Genomic DNA, 22,571 nt, shown 5'->3' with positions numbered 1-22,571 from the left:
CCTGACCTGGTGATCCGCCCGCCTCGGCCTCCCAAAGTGCTGGGATTACAAGCGTGAGCCACCGTGCCCGGCCAGAAAGTGTTAAATAGTATTATCGTTTTCTTTAACATTTAGTAATATACAGGGCCTGGTATGCTAAAGGATTACTTTAAAATGTATTTGCCCACACTATGATATGACTATATTGTTAATACTGTGCTAAGAATTATTTCCCTTAGAAACTTTTTTTTTAAGTAATGTCTTTTTTTATTTTTTATTTTTTATTTATTTTTTATTTTTTTGAGACGGAGTCTCGCTCTGTTGCCAGGCTGGAGTGCAGTTTCCGCCTCCTGGGTTCAAGCGATTCTCCTCCTTCAGCCTCCCGAGTAGCTGGGACTACAGGCGTGCGCCACCAGGCCTAGCTAATTTTTGTATTTTTAGTAGAGACGGGGTTTCCCCATGTTGGCCAGGATAGTCTCGATCTCTTGACCTTGTGTTCTACCCGCCTTGGCCTCCCAAAGTGCTGGGATTACAGGCGTGAGCCACTGCACCCGGCCTTTTTTTAAGTAATTTCAATTTTTATTTTGTTTGTTACTTGATCCTGAGGTTTGGGATACAAATGATCTTGTTACCCGGGTCCGGTCGTGAGCATAGCACCCAACAGTTAGTTTTACCAACATTATCCTCCCGTATCTAGTAGTCCCCAGTGTCTATTGTTGCCATCTTTATGTCCATACATACTCAATGTTTAGCTCCCACTTACAAGTGAGAACATGTGGTATTTTGTTTTCTGTTCCTGCGTTTATTCACTTACGATAATGGCTTCCAGCTGCATCCAGACATGGATTCAAAAGATATGATTTCATTCTTTTTTATGGCTATCCTGAAAAACGTTTCTGTAGAAAGTTTCTAAGTGTATCTTTGAGTTGGTTGCAAATCTGTGCTGTAATTTGGATTTGTCCTTTTGTTCCAGTGTTTTTTGGACTCTGAATGGCTTGTGGAAATTGGGCAGTATGACTTGTTTGACAAGTTTGGATGTGCATATCTAATTTACTATGAATCCTCCTTCTCACCTATATACAAAATAAATAACCACTTGGAAGAAGGAGTTTTTTGTTTGTTTTTTTGAGACGGAGTCACGCTCTTGTGACAGAGGCTGGAGTGCAGAGGCGCCATCTCGGCTCACTGCAACCTCTGCCTCCCGAGTTCAAGCGATTCTCCTGCCTCAGCCTCCTAAGTAGCTGGGATTACAGGAGCCCACAACCACACCAGGCTAATTTTTTTGTATATTTAGTAGAGATGGGGTTTCACCATGCTGGCCAGGCTGGTCTCAAACTCCTGACCTCAGGTGATCCGCCCACCTCAGCCTCCCAAAGTGCTGGGATTACAGGCGTGAGCCACCACCATGCCCGGCCTAGAAGGAAGTTTTGTTTTTTGTTGTTGTTGTTGCTGTTTTTTGTTTTTGTTTTTGTTTTGTTTTGTTTTGTTTTTTGAGACGGAATCTCACTGTTGCCCAGGTTGGAGTGCAGTGGCATGATCTCGGCTCACTGCAGGCTCCGCCCCCCGGCGTTCATGCCATTCTCCTGCCTCAACCTCCCGAGTAGCTGGGACTACAGGCACCCGCCACCTCACCCGGCTAATTTTTTGTAGCTTTTTTTTAGTAGAGACAGGGTTTCACCGTGTTAGCCAGGATGGTCTCGATCTCCTGACCTCATGATCCGCCCGCCTCGGCCTCCCAAAGTGCTGGGATTACAGGCGTGAGCCACCGCGCCCGGCCGTTGCTGTTTTTTTGAGACAAAGTCTCTCTCTGTCGCCCAGGCTGGAGTGCAGTGGCCCTATCTCAGCTCACTGCAACCTCCGCCTCCCAGGTTCAAGCGATTCTCCTGCCTCAGCCTCTGAGTAGCCGGGATTACAGGTGGCCTGCCACCATGCCCGGCTAATTTTTGTATTTTTAGTACAGACCGGGTTTCACCATGTTGGTCACCAGGTTTTGAACTCCTGACCTCGTGATCTGCCTGCTTCAACCTCCCAAGTGCTGGGATTACAGGCGTGAGCCACCACACCTGGTCTAGAAGGAGTTTTAAAATATAAAATACCTAGATCAAGACAAAGACTTAGGCAGGTAGTGGCCCAAATCTGTAATTCCAGCACTTTTGGAGGTCAGGGCGAGGAGGACTGGGTTAGCCCAGAAGTTCGAAAACAACCTGGGCAACATAGTGAAACCCCCATCTCTTTTTTCTTTCTTTCTTTCTTTTTTTTTTTTTTTTTTTTTTTTTGAGACGGAGTCTCGCTCTGTCGCCCAGGCTGGAGTGCAGTGGCGCAATCTCGGCTCACTGCAAGCTCCGCCTCCCGGGTTCACGCCATTCTCCTGCCTCAGCCTCTCTGAGTAGCTGGGACTACAGGCGCCTGCCACCACGCCCGGCTAATTTTTTTGTATTTTTAGTAGAGACGGGGTTTCACCGTGGTCTCGATCTCCTGACCTCGTGATCCGCCCGCCTCAGCCTCCCAAAGTGCTGGGATTACAATAGTGAGCCACCGCGCCCGGCTTCTTTCTTTCTTTTCTTTTTTTTTGAGACAGAGTCTTGCTCTTGTTGCCCAGGCGTGATCTCTGCTCACCGCAACCTCTGCCTCCCGGGTTCAAGCGATTTTCCTGCCTCAGCCTCCTGAGTAGCTGGGATTATAGGCATGCGCCACCACGCCAGCTAATTTTGTATTTTTAGTAGAGATGGAGTGTCTCCATGTCTTTCAGGCTGGTCTCGAACTCCTGACCTCAGGTGATCTGCTTGCCTCAGCCTCCCAAAGTGTTGGGATTACAGGCGTGAGCCACTGCACCTGGACTGCATTTTCCTTTTTTTTTTTTTAATTTTGAGACAGAATTTTTCCTCTTGTTGCCCAGGCTGGAGTGCAATGGTGCCATCTTGGCTCACTGCAACATCCACCTCCTGGTTTCAAGCAATTCTCTTGCCTCATCCTCCCGAGTAGCTGGGATTACAGGTGTGGGCCACCACGCCCAGCTAATTTTTGTATTTTTAGTAGAGACAGAGTTTCATCATGTTGGCCAGGCTAGTCTTGAACTCCTGATCTCAGGTGATCCACCCGCCGTGGTCTCCCAAAGTGCTGGGATTACAGGTGTGAGCCACCGTGCCCAGCCTTTAATTAGCCTTTGAAAACCAGAAGGTGGACCAGGTGTGGTGCCTCACGCCTATAACCCAAGCACTTTGGGAGGCCGAGGTGAGTGGATCACCTGAGATCGGGAGTTCAAGACCAGCCTGACCAACATGGAGAAACCCCGTCTCTACTAAAAATACAAAATTAGCCCGCCCATGGTGGCGGGTGCCTGTTGTCCCAGCTACTCGAGAGGCTGAGGCAGGAGAATTGCTTGAACCTGGGAGGTGGAGATGGAGGTGAGCCAAGATCGAACCATTGCACTCCAGCCTGGGCAACAAGAGCAAAACTCCGTCTCAAAAAAAAAAAAAAAAAAAAGAAAGTACTCTGCTTAGAATTCTTTGACAGTTTCTTGCACTCATGAAAAAAATAAGTTTTGTGTAGATCATTTGCCTTAAAGAAGATAAAAAGCCCTTAACTGTGAAACCTGTTTGCAAATTTTCCAAAAAATCAAGTTTGTTTCTCTCTCTTTTTGTGTTATTTTTTAAAGTATCGTGTGTGTGTGTGTGTGTGTGTGTGTGTGTGTGTGAGACAGGGTATTGCTGTGGTGCCCAGAGTGCTGTGGCACAATCAGGGCCTACTGCAGCCTTGACCTCCTGGGATCAAGCGGGTCTGCTTCAGCCTCCCAAAGTGTTGGGTTTACGGATATGAGCCACTGTGCGTGGTCTTTTTTATTTTTGGAGATAAGGTCTTTCCTTTTTTTTTTTTTGAGATGCAGTCTCGCTCTGTCGCCCAGGCTGGAGTGCAGTGGCGTGATCTTGGCTCACTGCAAGCTCCACCTCCCGGGTTCACGCCATTCTCCTGCCTCAGCCTCCCGAGTAGCTGGGACTACAGGCGCCCGCCACCACGCCGAGCTAATTTTTTGTATTTTTAGTGGAGATGGGTTTTCACCGTGTTAGCCAGGATGATCTCAATCTCCTGACCTCGTGATCCACCCGCCTCGGCCTCCCAAAGTGCCGGGATTACAGATGTGAGTCACCGTGCCCAGCTGGAGATAAGGTCTTCCTATTTTGCCTAGGGTAGTCTTGAACTCCTGGGCTCAAGCAGTCCTCCAACTCAGCCTCCCCAGTAGCTGGGATTATGGGCACAAGTTTCTTTGGTTTGGTGTCCCTTTGAAAGAATATCTGTATCTTCTGGCCAAGTGCAGTGGCTCACGTCTGCAATCCCAGCACTTTGGGAGGCCGAGGTGGGTGGATCACTTGAGACCAGGAGTTCGAGACTAGCCTGGCTAACATGGTGAAACCTCGTCTCAACTGAAAATACAAAAGTAGCTGGACTTGGTGGTGCGTACCTTTAATCCCAGCTACTCCCAAGGCTGAGACAGGAGAATCGCTTGAATCTGTGAGGTGGAATTTGCAGTGAGTTGAGACAGCACCACTGTACTCCAGCCTGGGTGACAGAGTGAAACTCTGTCTCAGAAAACAAAAGAATATTTGTATCTTCTGTCTTGTCACATTAAAAAACAAAAACGAGTATCTGGCGTTGTCACATTTTAAGGCTTCTTATTTAGCTTTCTTAAGTGCTGTTTAAGAAATTCAGTTATGGTTTAGTTAACTTACATAGGCATTTGCTGAACACCAGTATACTTAGTAATATAATTACTCCCAGCAGGCTCAAGAATGAGAAAAGTATAAAAGTAAAAATGAGTTCCAATTTTTGGTACTTCATTCGTAGACAGATTTAGCAAAATTTATTGAACATTTATTATGTGCCAATGCCCTAGCTTCTTGGAGCCCTTGAAGCAGATAAGGTTGCTGCTAGGCCGGGCACAGTGGCTCATGCCTGTAATCCCAGCACTTTGGGAGGCTAAGGTGGGTGGATCACGAGGTCAAGAGAACGAGACCATCCTGGCTAACACAGTGAAACCCCGTCTCTACTAAAAATACAAAAAAAAAAAAAAAAAAATTAGCTGGGCGTATCTGGGCATAGTGGCTCACGCCTATAATCCCAGCACTTTGGGAGGCTGAAGCGGGTGGATCACAAGGTCAGGAGTTCGAGACCAGCCTGGCCAACATAGTGAAACCCCATCTCTACTAAAAATACAAAAAAAATTAGCTTGGTGTGCTGGCGTGTGCCTGTAGTCCCAGCTGCTCCAGAGGCTGAGGCGGGAGAATCGTCTGAACCTGGGAAGTGGAGGTTGCAGTGAGCCGAGATCGCACCATTGCACTCCAGCCTGGGCGACAGAGTGAGACTCTTGTCTAAAAAAAAAAAATTTAGCCGGGCATGGTAGCAGGCAACTGTTGTCCCAGCTACTCAGGACGCTGAGGCAGGAGAATGGCGTGAACCTGGGAGGCAGAGTTCACAGTGAGCGGAGATCACGGCACTCCAGCTTGGGAGACAGAGCAAGATTCCATCTCAAAAAAAAAAAAGAGGATGAGGCAGGAGAATCGCTTGAACCCAGGAGGCGAAAAGCCCCCTTTGTTAACACTTTTTAACATTCCTACTGAACCTTTGGTCTTATCAGACAATGATATGGTTGTGTGTGCAGATGAACTTCCTTACTTTAATCTTCTAGTGCAAAATGAAAGTAGAAAATTAAACTATTTTGGTCTGAACTGACTGTTAATTTAGTGGAATTTCTTGACTTCTGCTTATAGAAGTAGGATGATTATAACTACTTAATTTCTTGTGATGTAGATTTGTAGATACAGAAATACGTATGAACAAATATTTAAGTATGAGCTATTCTTTGTACCACTTTAACCACTTTAGATATGTCAGTGTTTTAGATCTTAACTGCCTATAGGGCAGGAACCACCTCTTTTTTTGTTTTTGTTTTTGTTTTTGTTTTGAGATGGAGTCTCGCTCTGTCGCCCAGGCTGGAGTGCAGTGGCGCAATCTAGGCTCACTGCGAGCTCCACCTCCCGGGTTCACGCCATTCTCCTGCCTCAGCCTCTCCGAGTAGCTGGGACTACAGGCGTCCGCCACCACGCCCGGCTAATTTTTTGTATTTTTTAGTAGAGACAGGGTTTCACCGTGGTCTCGATCTCCTGACTTCGTGATCCGCCCGCCTCGGCCTCCCAAAGTGCTGGGATTACAAGCGTGAGCCACCGGGCCCGGCCTTGTTTTTGTTTTTTGTTTTGAGACAGAGTCCTGCTCTGTCTCCCAGGCTGGAGTGCAGTGCCATGATCTTGGCTCACTGCAACCTCTGCCTCCCGGGTTCAAGCGATTCTGCTGCCTCAGCCTCCCGAGTAGCTGGGATTACAGGCATGCACCACCACGCCTAGCTAATTTTTGTATTTTTAGTAGAGACAGGGTTTCACCATGTTGGCCAGGCTTGTCTCAAACTTGTGACCTCAAGTGATTCACCCTCCTTGGCCTCCCAAAGTGCTGGGATTAGACATGAGCCACCAAACCCGGTCTTTTAATTTTTATGTTTTAATAATACAAAATTTGCTTGCTACCATAAACATTTGGGTAAAGAATAAATACGATGTGAAGGAGAACTGTGGTTGTGCACAAAGGACTGCTGATGCAAATTACAGTTTCAGTGTGGGTAATGAGAAAATTAAAAGCATTTACTTGATAAAGATCTGTAGAACTTAAATTTGCAAACTTCTTTTGAGGATGGGAAAAATAAATAACAGTTTGTATAAATAATATTGATTGAAAACAGTCAAACAATGCAAAATTAATAGAGAAAGTAAAATTTACTGAAATTTGTCCAAATGGATTTACTGTTGACAATTTGGTGAACATCCTTCCACCTATCTTTTTGTACATTTCTGTACAATTTATAAAGAAATCTATGTGTAGTTTTGTCAATATGCACTTAAGTATGATCATACTATCCACAGTGCTTTGTAACCTATTTTCACTGACCACTGTGTCATGAACATCTTTTTTGTGTAAGTAAATGTAAGTCTGCATCATTTAAAATGATTTTATGGTAATTCCATAGGGTATTTGTAGTAGAATTACTAGAATTTACTTAACCTTATTGATGTACATTTGTTTCCAAAATTTCACTGTTATAAGCAATACTGTGATGAACATCCTTATCAAATATTTGATTAAAATTTTTTGTTTTTTGTTTTTTTGAGCCTTAGCCTCCTGAGTAGCTGGGACTACAGGCGTGCTCCACCACGCCCGGCTAATTTTTGTTCTTTTGGTTTTTTTTTTGAGATGGAGTTTCACTCTTGTTGCCCAGGCTGGAGTGCAATGGCGCGATCTCTGGCTTACCACAACCTCCGCCTCCTGGATTCAAGCGATTCTCCTGCCTCAGCCTCCCAAGCAGCTGGGATTACAGGCCACCACACCCAGCTAATTTTGTATTTTTAGTAGAGACGGGGTTTCTCCATGTTGGTCAGGGTGGTTTCGAACTCTCAACCTCAGGTGATCCGCCCGCCTCAGCCTCCCAAAGTGCTGAGATTACAGGCGTGAGCCACCGTGCCCGGCAATTTTTGTATTTTTAGTAAAGACGGGATTTCATCATGTTGGCCAAGATGGTCTCAGTCTCCTGACCTCGTGATCCGCCTGCCTGGGCCTCCCAAAGTTCTGGGATTACCGGCGTGAGCCACTGGTCCCAGCTCAATCATTTTTAGTATATTCACAGAATTGTGCAACCATCACTACAACCCAAGAACATTTTCATCATCCAACAAAGAAACACCTCTTGCCCATTGGCAGCCATGCCCCATTCTCACTTTCACTCCCAGCCCCAAGCAATGTATGTACTTTTCACCTCTGTAGAATTGACTATTCTAGATATTTCACATAAATAGAATCATACAGCATGTGGTCTTTTATGACTGGCTTCTTTCAATTAGCATAATGTTTCCAAGGTTCATCCATGTTGTAGCATGTGTTAATACTCTTTTTTTATTGCCAAATAATATTTCATTGTGTATATATACCACATTTTGTTTATTCATTCACCAGTTGATGGGCGTTTGGGTTGTTTCTGTGTTTTAGCTATCATGCATAATGCTGCTATGAATATTTGTTTATACATTTTTGTGTGAACATATGTTTTAATTTCTCTTGGTTATATACATAGGAGTGGAGTTACTGGGTTAGATTCAGTTGTGATGAGTTCGAGTCTGTATCTTTGTTTTGTTTGTTTTGTTTTTTGAGTTTTTTTGAGACAGAGCCTTGCTCTGTCGCCCAGGCTGGAGTGGTACGCTCTAGGCTCACTGCAACCTCCACCTACCAGGTTCGAGTGATTCTCCTGTCTCAGCCTCCGGAGTAGCTGGGATTACAGGTGTGCACCACCACACTGGGCTAATTTTTTTTTTTTTTTTTAAGACAGAGTCTTGCTCTGTCGCTCAGGCTGGAGTGAAGTGGCACAATCTCAGCTCACTGCAAGCTCCGCCTCCCAGGTTCACGCCATTCTACTGCCTCAGCCTCCTGAGTAGCTGGTACTACAGGTGCCCGCTACCATGCTTGGCTAACTTTTGTATTTTTAGTAGAGATGGGGTTTCACCATGTTGGCTAGGCTGGTCTCAAACTCCTGACTTCAGGTGATCCAGCTGTGTCGGGCTCCTAAAGACCAAAGTGCTGGGATTACAGGCATGAGCCACCTCGCCTGGGTGAGTCTATATCTTGATCTTAAACATATTGGTTGCCCCATTTTTTTACTATCCTTGGCAGTCTTACTGTTTTACTTATTTCCTAGAAATATTAAGTTTTTCTGGCCTGGCACGGTGGCACGCGCCTGTAATCCCAGCACCTTGGGAGGCTGAGGCGGGTGGATCACCTGAGGTCGAGAGTTTGAGACCAGCCTAACATGGCGAAACCCTGTCCCTGCTAAAAGTACAAAAATTAGCCGGGCATGTAATCCCAGCTATTCAGGAGGCTGAGGCAGGAGAATCACTAGAACCCAGGAGGTGGAGGTTGCATTGAGCCAAGATCACGCCATTGCACTCCAGCCTGGGCAACAAGAACAAGACTCCATCTCAAAACAAACAAACAAAAAAAAGCATTGAATGTTCTTATCTATTTCATGCACACAACAAATAATGATACTGGCAAGACATATTGAGATGTAAACTGCACAGTCAAGAAAATTTTTATATGTTCATCATAATCATTACTTATTTTAAGAAAATATGATTTGGGGCCATGCTCAGTGTTGATTAAACAAAATATTGGTGTATATCTTATTTCATGATTACTTACTATGGTTTTGTCAGTCCTTAAGATATTTTCCTAATACTGTTAGCTACAATGTGTGATCTTGGCTCCCTGCAACCTCCGTCTCCCAGGTTCAAGCAATTCTCCTGCCTCAGCCTTCCAAGTAGCTAGGATTACAGGTGCCCACCACCACACGCAGCTAATATTTGTATTTTTAGTAAAGACGGAGTTTCATTATGTTGGCCAGACTGGCCTGGAACTCCTGGCCTCAAGCGATCTGTCCAGCTCGGCCTTGTAAAGTGTTGGGATTATAGGTGTGAGCCTCTTCATTTGTTTTTCACAGTAATTTTATGAAGTTGATAATTGGTCGCAGTTTTACTGATGCAGAAACTGACAACCAGAAAAGTTTTTGCTCGGTGTCAGAAACTTAATCAAATGGTTGTGAAAGGACTCTTATCTAAGTTTCTCTTACTCCAAAACATGTTCTTAACCCTGTACTCCAGTACATTTTCCTAGTTTTAGCTCTACCAATATCATGAAAATCTCAGACATTCTGATTAAATTTATTTTCGTGCTGGGCGTGGTGGCTCACGCTTGTAATCCCAGCACTTTGGGAGGCCGAGGCGGGCGGATCACGAGGTCAGGAGATCGAGACCACGGTGAAACCCCGTCTCTACTAAAAAATACAAAAAATTAGCCGGGCGCAGTGGCGGGCGCCTGTAGTCCCAGCTATTCGGAGGCTGAGGCAGGAGAATGGCGTGAACCCGGGAGGCGGAGCTTGCAGTGAGCCGAGATTGCGCCACTGCACTCCAGCCTGGGCGACAGAGCGAGACTCTGTCTCAAAAAAAAAAAAAAAAAAAAGAAGGCTGAGGCAGGAGAATCGTTGGAACCTGGGAGGCAGAGGTTGCAGTGAGTCGAGGTCGCGCCACTGCACTCCAGCCTGGGCGACAGAGTGAGGCTCCATCTCAAAAAAAAAAAAAAAACATACAGAAATTAGCCAGGCATGGTGGCAGGAGCCTCTACCTGCAATCACAGCTACTCGGGAGGCTGAGGTAGGAGAACCGCTTGAACCAGGGAGGCGGAGGTGGCAGTGGACCAAGATTCTACTGCACTCCCACTCCGTCTCAAGAAAGAAAAAAAAAAAGAATGAGAAGGAAAGCACAAGGAGAGGTTTATTAGGCACAGTAACTCAAAATTATGTTGAAGAGCTGAAAAGAATAGAGATTAGGTACGGAAGTAAAATCAAGAACCTGGATTTCTAGATGTTAAGTCTGTCCTACCTCATTTAGTTACTTTCTTTCCTTATAAAATAGATAAAGCAGTCCAAGTTAACACCTTGCATTTACAGAAATCTTTTTTGGTTTTTTTTTTTTGAGACGGAGTCTCACTCTGTCGCCCAGGCTGGAGTGCAGTGGCGCAATCTCGGCTCACTGCAAGCTCCGCCTCCCAGGTTCACGCCATTCTCCTGCCTCAGCCTCCCGAGTAGCTGGGACTACAGGCGCCTGCCACCACGCCCGGCTAATTTTTTTTTTTTTTAAGTAGAGACGGGGTTTCACCGTATTAGCCAGGATTGTCTCCATCTCCTGACCTTGTGATCCGCCCGCCTCGGCCTCCCAAAGTGCTGGGATTACAGGTGTGAGCCACTGCTCCTGGCCAATTTTTTGTTTTTTTGAGATGGGCTCTTACTCTGTCACCCAGGCTGGAATGCAGTTGTACAATCAGGGCTCACTGCTGCCTCCATCTCCCAGGCTCAAGTGATTACCCTGCTTCATCCTCCCAAGTAGTTGGGACTCCAGGCACACGCCACCATGCCCAGCTAATTTTTTTGTAGAGATGAGGTCTTACTGTGTTGCCCAGACCGATCTCAAACTCCTGGGCTCAAGCAATCCTCCTGCCTTGGCCTCTCAAGGTGCTGGGATTATAGGGATGAGCCACCGTGCCTGCCCAGACATCTTAAATATATGGATAGAGTTGCTAACTTATTTACAAGGTGCCGTGATAGACTAATACTTATTTATAGTAAATGCTTGGAAAATTTGAGAAAGGCTAGGCAGCAGTATCTAACGTCTGTAATCACAACAGAACATTTTGGGGGGCTGAGGTGGGAGGATCACTTGAGCCCAGGAGCTCGAGATCAGCCTGGACAACATGGTGAGACCTGGTCTCCTTAAAAAAATGAAAGGCCGGGCGTGGTGGCTTATACTTGTAATCCCAGCACTTTGGGAGGCCGAGGCAGGCAGATCATGAGGTCAGGAGATCGAGACCAACCTGGCTAACACAGTGAAACCCCGTCTCTATTAAAAATACAAAAAATTAGCCAGGCGTGGTGGTGGGCGCCTGTAGTCCCAGCTACTCGGGAGGCTGAGGCAGGAGAATGGTGTGAACCCGGGAGGCGGAGCTTGCAGTGAGCTGAGATCGTGCCACTGCACTCCAGCCTGGGCGACAGAGTGAGACTCCGTCTCAAAAAAAAAAAAAAGAAGTCTTGAGAAGAATATTATCTGTCACTTTATAAGATACTGCTTTTGCAAAAAATATTGTTAGCTGGGTGCGGTGACTCACGCCTGTAATCAGCACTTTGGGAGGCCGAGGCGGGCAGATCATGAGGTCAGGAGTTCGAGACCAGCCTGTTGAAGATGGTGAAACCCCATCTCTACTAAAAAAAACGAAATACAAAAAGTAGCCAGGTGTGGTGGTGAGTGCCTGTAATCCCAGCTACTCAGGAGGCTGAGACAAAAGAATCGCTTGAACCCGGGAGGCGGAGGTTGCAGTGAGCCAAGATCGTGCCGTTGCACTCCAGCCTGGGCAACAAGAGCGTAACTCAGCCTCAAAAAAAAAAAAAAAGAATATTATCTGTCACTTTTTACCAGTGGCCTAGAGCTGTGTTTGAAAATGTCAAATGTGACCAACTGAGTCATGATGAGAGTCTAAAGCATTTTAGCATACACTGTTTATTTATATATTTTTTTGAGTTGGAATCTTGTTCTCTTGACCAGGCTGGCATGCAGTGATGTGATCATAGCTCACTGCAGCCTTAAACACCTTGGCTCAAGCAATCCTCCTCCCACCTTAGCCTGCTGAGTAGCTGGGACCGTAGGCGCATGCCACCATGCCCAACTAATTATTATTATTATTTGGCGACAAAGTCTCGCTCTATCGGCCAGGTTGGAGTGCAGTGGCACAGTCTCGGCTCACTGCAACCTCTGCCTCCTGGGTTCAAGCAATTCCTGTCTCAGCCTCCCGAGTAGCTAGGATTTCAGGTGTCCTCCACCATACCCAGCTGATTTTTTTTTGTTTTGTTTTTGTATTTTTAGTAGAGATGGGGGTTTTACCATGTTGGCCAGGCTGGTATTGAACTCCTGACCTCAAGTAATCCAAACACCTTGGCCTCCCAAAGTGCTGGGATTACAGGCGCGAGCTACCGTGCCCAGCCTATTATTTATTTTATAGACAGTGTCTCTACGTTGCCCAGGCTGGTCTTGAACTCCTAATCTCAAGCAGTTCTCTCGCCTCAGCCTCCCAAAGTGCTGAGGTTACAGGCAGAACCACATGTAAATATATGGACATTGCTGGTTCAAAGTAGATGGTACATTTAAATATTTTCAAACTGGCCTTCAAAAAGTTGTACTAATTTATCACTATTTGTGTATGAAAATGTCTGTTTCCGGCTGGGCGTGGTGGCTCATGCCTGTAATCCCAGCACTGTGGAAGGCCGAGGCGGGTGGATCACCTAAGGTCAGGAGTTCAAGACAGCCTGACCAACATGGCGAAACCCCGTCTCTCCTAAAAATACAAAAAAGTTAGTCAGTCATGGTGGCACATGCCTGTAGTCCCAGCTACTTGGGAGGCTGAGGCAGGAGAATCACTTGAACCCAGGAGATGGAGGTTGCAGCGAGCCCAGATTATGCCACTGCACTCCAGAGCCAGCGAGACTCTCTCTCAAAAAAAGAAAAGAAAGAACAGAGAGAGAGAAGGAAGGAGGGAAGGAGGGAGGGAGGGAGGGAAGGAAGAGAGAGAGGGAGGGTCTGTTTCCCTGTACCCTTGCCAATACTGTATGTTATTAGGGTTTCAACTTTTGGTAATCTGATAGGTGAAAAATTACAAATGCATTATAAGTGGAGTTGCATTTTAAAAACTATGACTGATGGGGAGAGGGGTGAGGGATAGCATTAGGAGATATACCTAATGCTAAATGACGAGTTAATGGGTGCAGCACACCAACATGGCACGTGTATACATATGTAACAAACCTGGACGTTGTGCACATGTACCCTAAAACTTAAAGTATAATAATAATAAAATTTAAAAAAACTATGACAGAGATTTGATCAGATTTTTACATATTTATTGGCTCTTGGTATTTTCTTTTTCTTTTTTTTTTTTTTTTTTTTGAGACAGAGTCTTGCTCTGTCGCCCAGGCTGGAGTACAATGGCACAGTCTCAGCTAACTGCAACCTCCGCCTCCCGGATTCAAGCGATTCTCCTGGCTCAGCCTCCTGAGGAGCTGAGATTACAGGCATGCATACCATGCCCAGCTAATTTTGTATTTTTAGTAGAGACGAGATTTCTCCGTATTGGTCAGGCTGGTCTTGAACTCCTGACCTCAGGTGATCCACCCACCTCGGCCTCCCAAAGTGATGGAATTACAGGCATGAACCACTGTGCCCAGCCACTCTTGGTATTTTCAATGATGATTCTTGAGATTTCAGTGAGTCTTCAGGTGTCAGTGAATGGAATGGCTAAACATAAAAAGGCTTCAAAACTTGTGATACAGTGAATGTAGGATGTCAGTTCAAAAGAAATGATGCCGTGACTGTAGGGTATCACTGAGATGCCAGTGATAACCTGCCCATGTCACATGTTGACCCTTTTCTCTCTTAATTTCAGGTGATCATGGAGCTCAGCTTGGTCTCCACGGGGCTGGTGGTGATGGAATACATGATGACACAGCAGGTGGAGAAGAAGGAGAAAACAGCCCAGATGCCCAACCCCAAGCCGGTCGGAGGACCCGGCGGGAAGCATGCACCTGCCCCTACTGTAAAGACAGTGAAGGAAGGTGAGTTGACGCAGCCAGTTTCTTACAAATATAAAGAAAAATTAATAGATTTGGAGGTTGGAGGAAGAAGGTTAATTTTTTTTTTTTTTTTTTTTTTTTTTGAGACTGAATCTGACTCTGTCACCTAGGCTGGAGTGCAGTGGCGTGATCTCGGCTCACTGCAAGCTCCACCTCTTGGGTTCACGCCATTCTCCTGCCTCAGCCTCCCGAGTAGCTGGGACTACAGGCACCTGTTACCACACTCGGCTATTTTTTTGTATTTTTAGTAGAGACGGGGTTTCACTGTGTTAGCCAGGATGGTCTCGATCTCCTGACCTCATGATCTGCCCGCCTCGGCCTCCTAAAGTGCTGGGATTACCACCGTGAGCCACCGTGTCCGGCGAAGGTTAATTTTTTTTTTAGGATTTAAGACTCAGAGCTGGATGCATATAATCCCAGCACTTTGGGAGGCCAAGATAGGAGGATCACTTGAGCCCAGGAGTTTGAGACCAGCCTCAGCAAGAAAGCGAGAGCCGGTCTCTACAAAAAATTTAAAAATTATGTGGGAATATTTTACTGGCAATAAAAAGAGAAAATGAAAAAAAAAATTTTTTTTTTTTTTCCTGAGACAAAGTCTTGCTATGTCACCCAGGCTGGAGTGCAGTGGCACATTCTTGGCTCACTGCAACCTCCGCCTCCTGGGTTCAAGCAGTTTTCCTGCCTCAGTCTCCTGAGTAGCTGGGACTACAGGCGTGTGCCACCACGCCTGGCTAAGTTTTTCTATTTTTAGTAGAGACAGGGTTTCACCTTGTTAGCCAGGATGGGCTTCATCTCCTGACTGTGTGATCTGCCCACCTCAGCCTCCCAAAGTGCTGGGATTACAGACGTGAGCCACCGCGCCTGGCCAAAAATATTTATTTATTTATTTGTTTGTTTTGAGATGGAGTCTCACTCTGTTGCCCAGGCTGGAGTGCAGTGGCACGATATTGGCTCACTGCAGGCTCCGCCCCCTGGGTTCACGCCATTGTCCTGCCTCAGCCTCCCGAGTAGCTGGGACTACAGGTGCCTGCCACCTTGCCCAGCTAGTTTTTTGTATTTTTAGTAGAGACGGGGTTTCACCGTGTTAGCCAGGATGGTCTCGATCTCCTGACCTCGTGATCCGCCTGCCTCGGCCTCCCAAAGTGCTGGGATTACAGGCGTGAGCCACGGCAGCGCCCAGATTTTTTTTTTTTTTTTTTAAGACAGAGCTTCATCCGGGTGCGGTGGCTCACGCCTGTAATCCCAGCACTTTGGGAGGCTGAGGTGGGTGGATCACCTGAGGTCAGCAGTACAAGACCAGCCTGGCCAACATGGTGAAACCCCATCTCTACTAAAAGTACAAAAATTAACTGGGCGTGGTGTCAGGTGCCTGTAATCCCAGCTAGTTGGGAGGTTGAGGTGGGAGAATTGCTCGAACTTGGGAGGTGGAGGTTGCAGTGAACCGAGATGGTGCCGTTGCACTCTAGCCTGGGCGACAGAGTGAGACTCTGTCTCAAAAAAAAAAAAAAAAAAAAAAAAAAATGAGCTTCGCTCTTGTTGCCCAGGCTGGAGTGCAATGGCGTGATCTTGGCTCACTGCAACCTCTGCCTCCCAGGTTCAAGCAGTTCCCCTGCTTTAGCCTCCCAAGTAGCTGGGATTACAGGCATGTGCCACCACGCCTGGCTAATTTTGTTTTTTTAGTAGAGATGGGGACCATGTTGGTAAGACTGGTATTGAACAATTTTTGTATTTTTAGTACAGATGAGGTTTCGCCGTGTTGGCCAGGCTGGTCTCAAACCCCTGACCTCAGGTGATCGATCCACCTGCCTCAGCCTCCGAAAGTGTTGGGATTACAGGTGTGAGCCACTGCTCCTGGCCCCTAGAAAGTTTTTTAAAAAAGAAGGCTTGGTCCGGTGTGGTGGCTCACACCTGTAATCCCAGTACTTTGGGAGGTGGAGGCGGGCGGATCCATCACCTGAGGTCAGGGGTTCGAGACCAGCCTCGCCAACGTGGCGAAACCTCATCTGCACTAAAAATACAAAAATTAGCTGGGCATGGTGGCGTGCACCTGTAATCCCAGCTATTTGGGAGGCTGAAGCAGGAGAATCGCTTTGAACCTAGGAGGCAGAGGTTGCAGTGAGCCATGATCATGCTACTATACTCCAGCCTGGATGACAGAGTGAGACTCTGTCTCAAAAAAAGAAAACAAACAAAAAAGAAGGCTTTTTCAAAAAATAAAAGTTTGGGTTAGTTTGGTGTAGATTGGGTGATTGCTATTGATACTTTGTGGTTCTTTAGTTTCTCTAGAATGAATGATGAATAGTTGTGTCCTCACTTTCAGGAGTTCGGGGGATCCTGGCAAAAAGAAACAGCATATTTGCCACATCCAAGGCTGTGGGAAAGTGTATGGCAAGACCTCACACCTGCGGGCACACTTGCGCTGGCATACAGGCGAGAGGCCATTTATGTGTACCTGGTCATACTGTGGGAAACGCTTCACACGTTCGGATGAGCTACAGAGGCACAAACGTACACACACAGGTGAGCAAGAGCCTATGGGAGAGAAAAATAGTAATAGTAGAATGAAAGGCCGGGCGCGGTGGCTCACGCTTGTAATCCCAGCACTTTGGGAGGCCGAGGCGGGCGGATCACGAGGTCAGGAGATCGAGACCACGGTGAAACCCCGTCTCTACTAAAAATACAAAAAATTAGCCGGGCGTGGTGGCGGGCGCCTGTAGTCCCAGCTACCTGGAGAGGCTGAGGCAGGAGAATGGCGTGAACCCGGGAGGCAGAGCTTGCAGTGAGCCGAGATTGCGCCACTGCACTCCAGCCTGGGCGACAGAGCAAGACTCCGTCTCAAAAAAAAAAAAAAAAAAAAAATAGTAGAATGAAAAACACAAAATATACCTACAAAATAACTAAAATTTCTGAGCAACTTAATTTGAAACTGAATATATGGGTCACAAATGGAATTGGAGTTAATCTGGAAAACTTTTAAAAAGGAAGGAGGGGCTGGGTGCAGTGGCTCACGCCTGTAATCTCAGCACTTTGGGAGGCCGAGGTGGGCAGATCACGAGGTCAGGAGATAGAGACCATCCTGGCTAACACGTTGAAACCCCGTCTCTGCTAAATATACAAAAAAATTAGCCGGGCATGGTGGCAGGCGCCTGTAGTTCCAGCTACTCGGAGGTGGAGGCAGGAGAATGGCATGAACCCGGGAGGTGGAGCTTGCAATGAGCCAAGATCGTACCACTGCACACCAGCCTGGGTGACACAGCAAGACACCATCTCAAAAAAAAAAACAAAAAGAAGGAAGGAGCCAGGTGCGGTGGCTCACTCCTGTAATCCTAGCCCTTTGGGAGGCCGAGGTGGGTGGATTTCTTGAGGTCAGGAGTTTGAGATCAGCCTGGCCAACATGGGGAAACCCTGTCTCTACTAAAATTACAAAACAGTCAAGCGTGCTGGTGCACACCTATAATCCCAGCTACTCAGGAGGCTGAGGCAGGAGAATTGCTTGAACCCAGGAGGCGGAGGTCGCAGTGAGCTGAGATTGCGCCACTGCACTCCAGCCTAGGCGACAGAGCAAGACTCTGTCTCAGAAAAAAAAAAAAAAAAGAAGAAGGAGCTAGATTTCGAGTAGGATTTTTTTGAAGGAGAAGCATTGAAACCATTACTCTTAGTCTCTGCCCTGCCTTACTTTTAAAACTGCTAAGTTCTACCTTCCTTACTGAGTACTCCCAAACCTTTATCTACTTTTCTTCCCCACGCCCCTGTCAAAAGGAAAATATACTTGAAGATTTTTTTTTTTTTTTTTTTTTGAGACAGAGTCTCTGTTGCCCAGGCTGGAGTGCAGTGGCACGATTTTGGCTTACTGCAAGCTCCGCCTCCCGGGTTCACGCCATTCTCCTGCCTCAGCCTCTCCGAGTAGCTGGGACTACAGGCGCCCGCCACCACGCCCGGCTAATTTTTTGTATTTTTAGTAAAGACAGGGTTTCACCGTGATCTCGATCTCCTGACCTCGTGATCCGCCCACCTCGGCCTCCCAAAGTGCTGGGATTACAAGCATGAGCCACCACGCCTGGCCACTTGAAGACTTTTCTTGTTTTTAATCACTTTCTCATACTGGCCTTACTCACCTTAGTAGAGTAAGCACTGAATTGGGTAAGGTAACCTCACTTCCTAACATGTCAGCCTCTTATCTTTTCTTCCTTTACCTAGGTGAGAAGAAATTTGCCTGCCCTGAGTGTCCTAAGCGCTTCATGAGGAGTGACCACCTGTCAAAACATATCAAGACCCACCAGAATAAGAAGGGAGGCCCAGGTGTAGCTCTGAGTGTAGGCACTTTGCCCCTGGACAGTGGGGCAGGTTCAGAAGGCAGCGGCACTGCCACTCCTTCAGCCCTTATTACCACCAATATGGTAGCCATGGAGGCCATCTGTCCAGAGGGCATTGCCCGTCTTGCCAACAGTGGCATCAACGTCATGCAGGTGGCGGATCTGCAGTCCATTAATATCAGTGGCAATGGCTTCTGAGATCAGGCACCCGGGGCCAGAGACATATGGGCCATACCCATCAACCCCGGGATGCAAGGTAGCATGGGTCCAAGAGACATGTGGGAAGAGAGAGCCATGAAGCATTAAAATGCATGGTGTTGAGAAGAATCAGGAGAGGGGTACAAGAGAAGAGATGGGGTCCCGGCACCCATCTGTATCATCAGTGCCTCTTTGAAGGTGGGAAACATTAGTGAAAATTCTGTTGGTGCCACCCTTTGATGAGCATTTGTTTGACCCCAGTTTCTTCTTTACACTTCTTACCCCAGCCTACCCTTCCTGCATTTCTCTTCTCAGCTCTTCCATGATGGATTCCCCCCCTTTCCTAAAGCCATCATGCCTTGATAAATATATATGATCATTGAAATACTTTTTAACAAAAAACAGATTCTATATTATTATATATATATATATATATAAAGATATATAGAGATGCATTCACAGGGGTTGGCTGGGAGGAGGAAGAAGACCATTCTGTGACCAAAATACCTTGGTCATTTTTTTTTATATTGCCTTATTTCCCTATGGCTGAGCCTTGTTGTGACACATCAAGCTTTTCTGTAGATGTTGTCTTGGCTTCCCACCAGATTAAGCGTTCATATGCTCTGCTTTTAGTTCATATATACCATACATAATATTTTTCCTTTCTTAATTTTGTCTTTTTATTTGGGATCAGCTTCTTGCACTGCTTTCCTAACTCAACTGTTGCCGTCTCATCTTCTCTCATCTGATCACTTCATATTTTGTTTTTGTTACTGCCTGGATGAGGCACTTCTGTCAATTTTTTCAGGACCTTAGTTCCAGCAGCAGAATGGAAAAATCCTTGAAGCCCAGGCTGATGCTTGAAGTAGCTGTGGAGGGAGTGTTCAATATACTACTGACGCAGGCACCTTCTTGGTGCTGGAGAGTCAAAGGCATCTCCCTTCATTAGCTGCTCTGAGCATCAAGAATTAGAAGTCTTTCAGTAGAATTGTACAAGAGTCCCTTTGAAGATAATCTTGGCTCAGTTTGTATAAACTGTCAATTTTTCAAATAATAGGTAGGGGGCTTTCACTGGGAAAATCGTGCTCAGAAGAGGAAATGACTCGTAGTCAGGTTCAGGAGTTAGAGGAGTATTTGGACTTTGGTACCGCTGTCTTCCAAGGTAGCTCTAAGTTTTGATGTGTGGGCTTCTGAGTTTATATTCTGAAAGGAAATATACTTCTTTTGAACATCCCCACTAGGTTCTTTTCCATTGTCGATAAGGAGCATCAGCCAATGAATCTGTTTCAGGTTTCCATTCTGCAGAACTTCTCCAGAGCATGTGCTAGTGGCAAGACAGTGGTTCTTATGATCTTTTCCCTTAACTTTTCCTTGTATGTTCTTGGGTGGTTCCTAAGGGAAAAGGAAGCACATGATCATGGGAATGATAGCCCAGAACAAAAAGAAATCTTGTTTTACCACAGTGGTTTATAGGAGAGATTGGGAGAAATCATCCTGTTTTCTCTGTGACCTGATTTCAGAAGAGACTGATCCAAAAATTATAACGGCAGGGAACCTAGTGCATTTGGCACTGAGATTTAAATGCAACCAGAATTGTCCTCAAGGCCCAGCCATAAAAGCATTGTCTCTCTCGACCTTCTGGTATCTTGTTAGAGAGCTTTTCACTGTGAGGAAGTGTGGAAAAATGGCTCTGTGTGTGTGTGTGTGTGTGTGTGTGTGTGTGTGTAATCTGTTAGGTTGGGGATAGGTTTTCTGCTAGCCAATATTAAAAGAGACCTGCAATAAAAAAATTACCCTGATCTGATAGAAAGCAAGTGTTTTTGTATGTGTGGGTGAATGTGTGTTCATGCCTGTATATGTCTACACACAGATGACAAATTATATTTGAAATTGTTGGAAAATAAATTCAGATCAAAATGCCTTTCAGGCCCATTACCTAGAAATCTTATCTTAAAACCTGGGTATGTTCCTAAGGTCATTTCTTTGCTTATGCTAAATTAATTACAATTATGAATGGAGGATATTCTACTGTACTTTTTTAAAAAGAAACTATTTTTGTGTTTGAAAGTGAAACCAACATCCAGATCTATAGCAGAGTCCTTATTCTTCTCATAAATCTTTTTACTTTGGCTACAAATAGATGATGGTATGATTCTATTATATATTTTATATAAAATCCATCCAAATTAAGTTTTGGGTAAGTGTGTTGTTTAACCTGAAATATAGTAACAATACTCTAAACAATAGTTCACTCCATGTGGTCCTTTCTCCACAGATGTAATTCTGTTTTCAACTCAGGAACTATGGCAAGGAACTTTCCCGAGATCAAATTCTATTAACGCTGAGATACAAGTCATCCATGCACAGCCACTATCATACCCTTTATTCTCACTGACAGGCAGAACTCAGAACCTGTTATTTTATGTCTGTAATCATGTACTTTGGCATCTTTTGGAGGAAAGGGGCAGGATAACTCAGTGGAATGTACAGTATTTTGCTAGTGCATTTCAAGGAATGGAATCTTCTCCACTATGAAATTACCAGATATAAACTAGTGTAATGATGCTGAGGATATAAGCTTTTAGAAGGTAATTTGATGGTATTTCTCTCTCAAATGAAAAGCTGCTGGTTTACCCTCAACCCTCTTCATTAGCATTACCATGAGTGAATTTATATCTAATTATTTCCACTTACCCTGTTCTCTTCTCACCAAGGAAGCTCCAGATCCAGTATCTTGTTTGGCCTCAAAACAGACGCAGCTTCTTTTGTCTCCCAGCAGTAGTGAGCCACTCAGTCTCTTCCACAGGAAGTTAGGAGCCTACATTCCTTGAGTCAGGAGCTCATTACAGAAAAACCCTGTTTCCCTGAACTTTTGGCTAACAGAAATTAATGTAACTGACATGCATATTGATTCTGAAATTTTTTTCATAAGTTTTTTTCATTTTTTTGAATGAGTTTTTTAAATTTTTTAGATGACCAAACCTTGCAGGGCAGGGGATGCCCAGAAGAGTGGTAAGATAGTAAAACACTTATTCCCTCATCCTTTCAGGTTTTCAGGTTGCCCATTTATATTCATTTACATGTCATTTGACTGTCGCAGTTTTTACCCAGAACAGTAACAACCCACACCATCTTCCTTCAGGGACTTCCCAACTGGCACTCTGTGGGTGCTACACAGAATGCAATTTAATGGATATTTCTCAGCCTAGTTCAGAATAAATTGAACCTTTGATCCCAGAAAGTATATACTGAAGTGTGGGATAAAGATTATGATTAGGGGAGGGTTGGAGACAAAAGCTGTAAATTACTATGGCTGATTTATTTCTACTATATACATATATATTTTTTGCTTTTGTATATCCTATATAGGAAACTAAGCATTGTATTTTTTTTAACAAATCTAAAAAAGCACTATGAACTGCAGGTGTTTGACTTTCAAAATATATTTTGTATTGTTAATATCTTCACGTTGTGTGAATACTGGAAGCTGCAGATCTTTGCTAGGATGCAATAAATTTATATACTTTTTGAGGGGTTCTTCTGGGGTGCTAATCAGGCCCCTGTTATGCTTAGGGGGAGCCCTGGTGCTACTTGCTTGAAGTTTTCAGTTGTAAGTACCCTGATGCCTTTTGGACCTTGGGATCAGTTCAAGAGTTTTGGAGATCAGGTACCAAGGAAATAAGGACAGTCTAGCTGCCTCAAGTGAGGGGCCCTTTGCATAGCTCTCCTTCCCCCTCACTGAAGCTGGGTAGCCTCTTGGGGTTGAGAGG

General features: G+C 45.5%; 1 protein-coding gene across 4 annotated transcripts in view; it reads left to right on the top strand.

Moving 5' to 3' along the window:
* The window catches only part of SP1 (Sp1 transcription factor), a 37,448-nt gene extending 16,457 nt beyond the window's left edge, over window positions 1-20,991 (top strand). For all 4 annotated transcript variants that reach the window (XM_032173606.2, XM_058426729.1, XM_058426731.1 and 1 more), the window contains exons 4-6: window positions 14,104-14,272; window positions 16,611-16,810; window positions 18,488-20,991. In XM_032173606.2, the coding sequence (XP_032029497.1) occupies window positions 14,104-14,272; window positions 16,611-16,810; window positions 18,488-18,801 (683 nt within the window). In that variant the 3' untranslated portion in view covers window positions 18,802-20,991. The remainder of the gene's footprint in view (window positions 1-14,103; window positions 14,273-16,610; window positions 16,811-18,487) is intronic.
* Window positions 20,992-22,571: the final 1,580 nt, after the last annotated feature.

This window comes from Hylobates moloch, unplaced genomic scaffold, assembly GCF_009828535.3.
Source record: "Hylobates moloch isolate HMO894 unplaced genomic scaffold, HMol_V3 SCAFFOLD_13, whole genome shotgun sequence".
Taxonomy (NCBI): Eukaryota; Metazoa; Chordata; class Mammalia; order Primates; family Hylobatidae; genus Hylobates; species Hylobates moloch.
The sequence above is the reverse complement of the archived record's forward strand: the minus strand, read 5'-3'. Positions and strand labels throughout refer to the sequence as shown.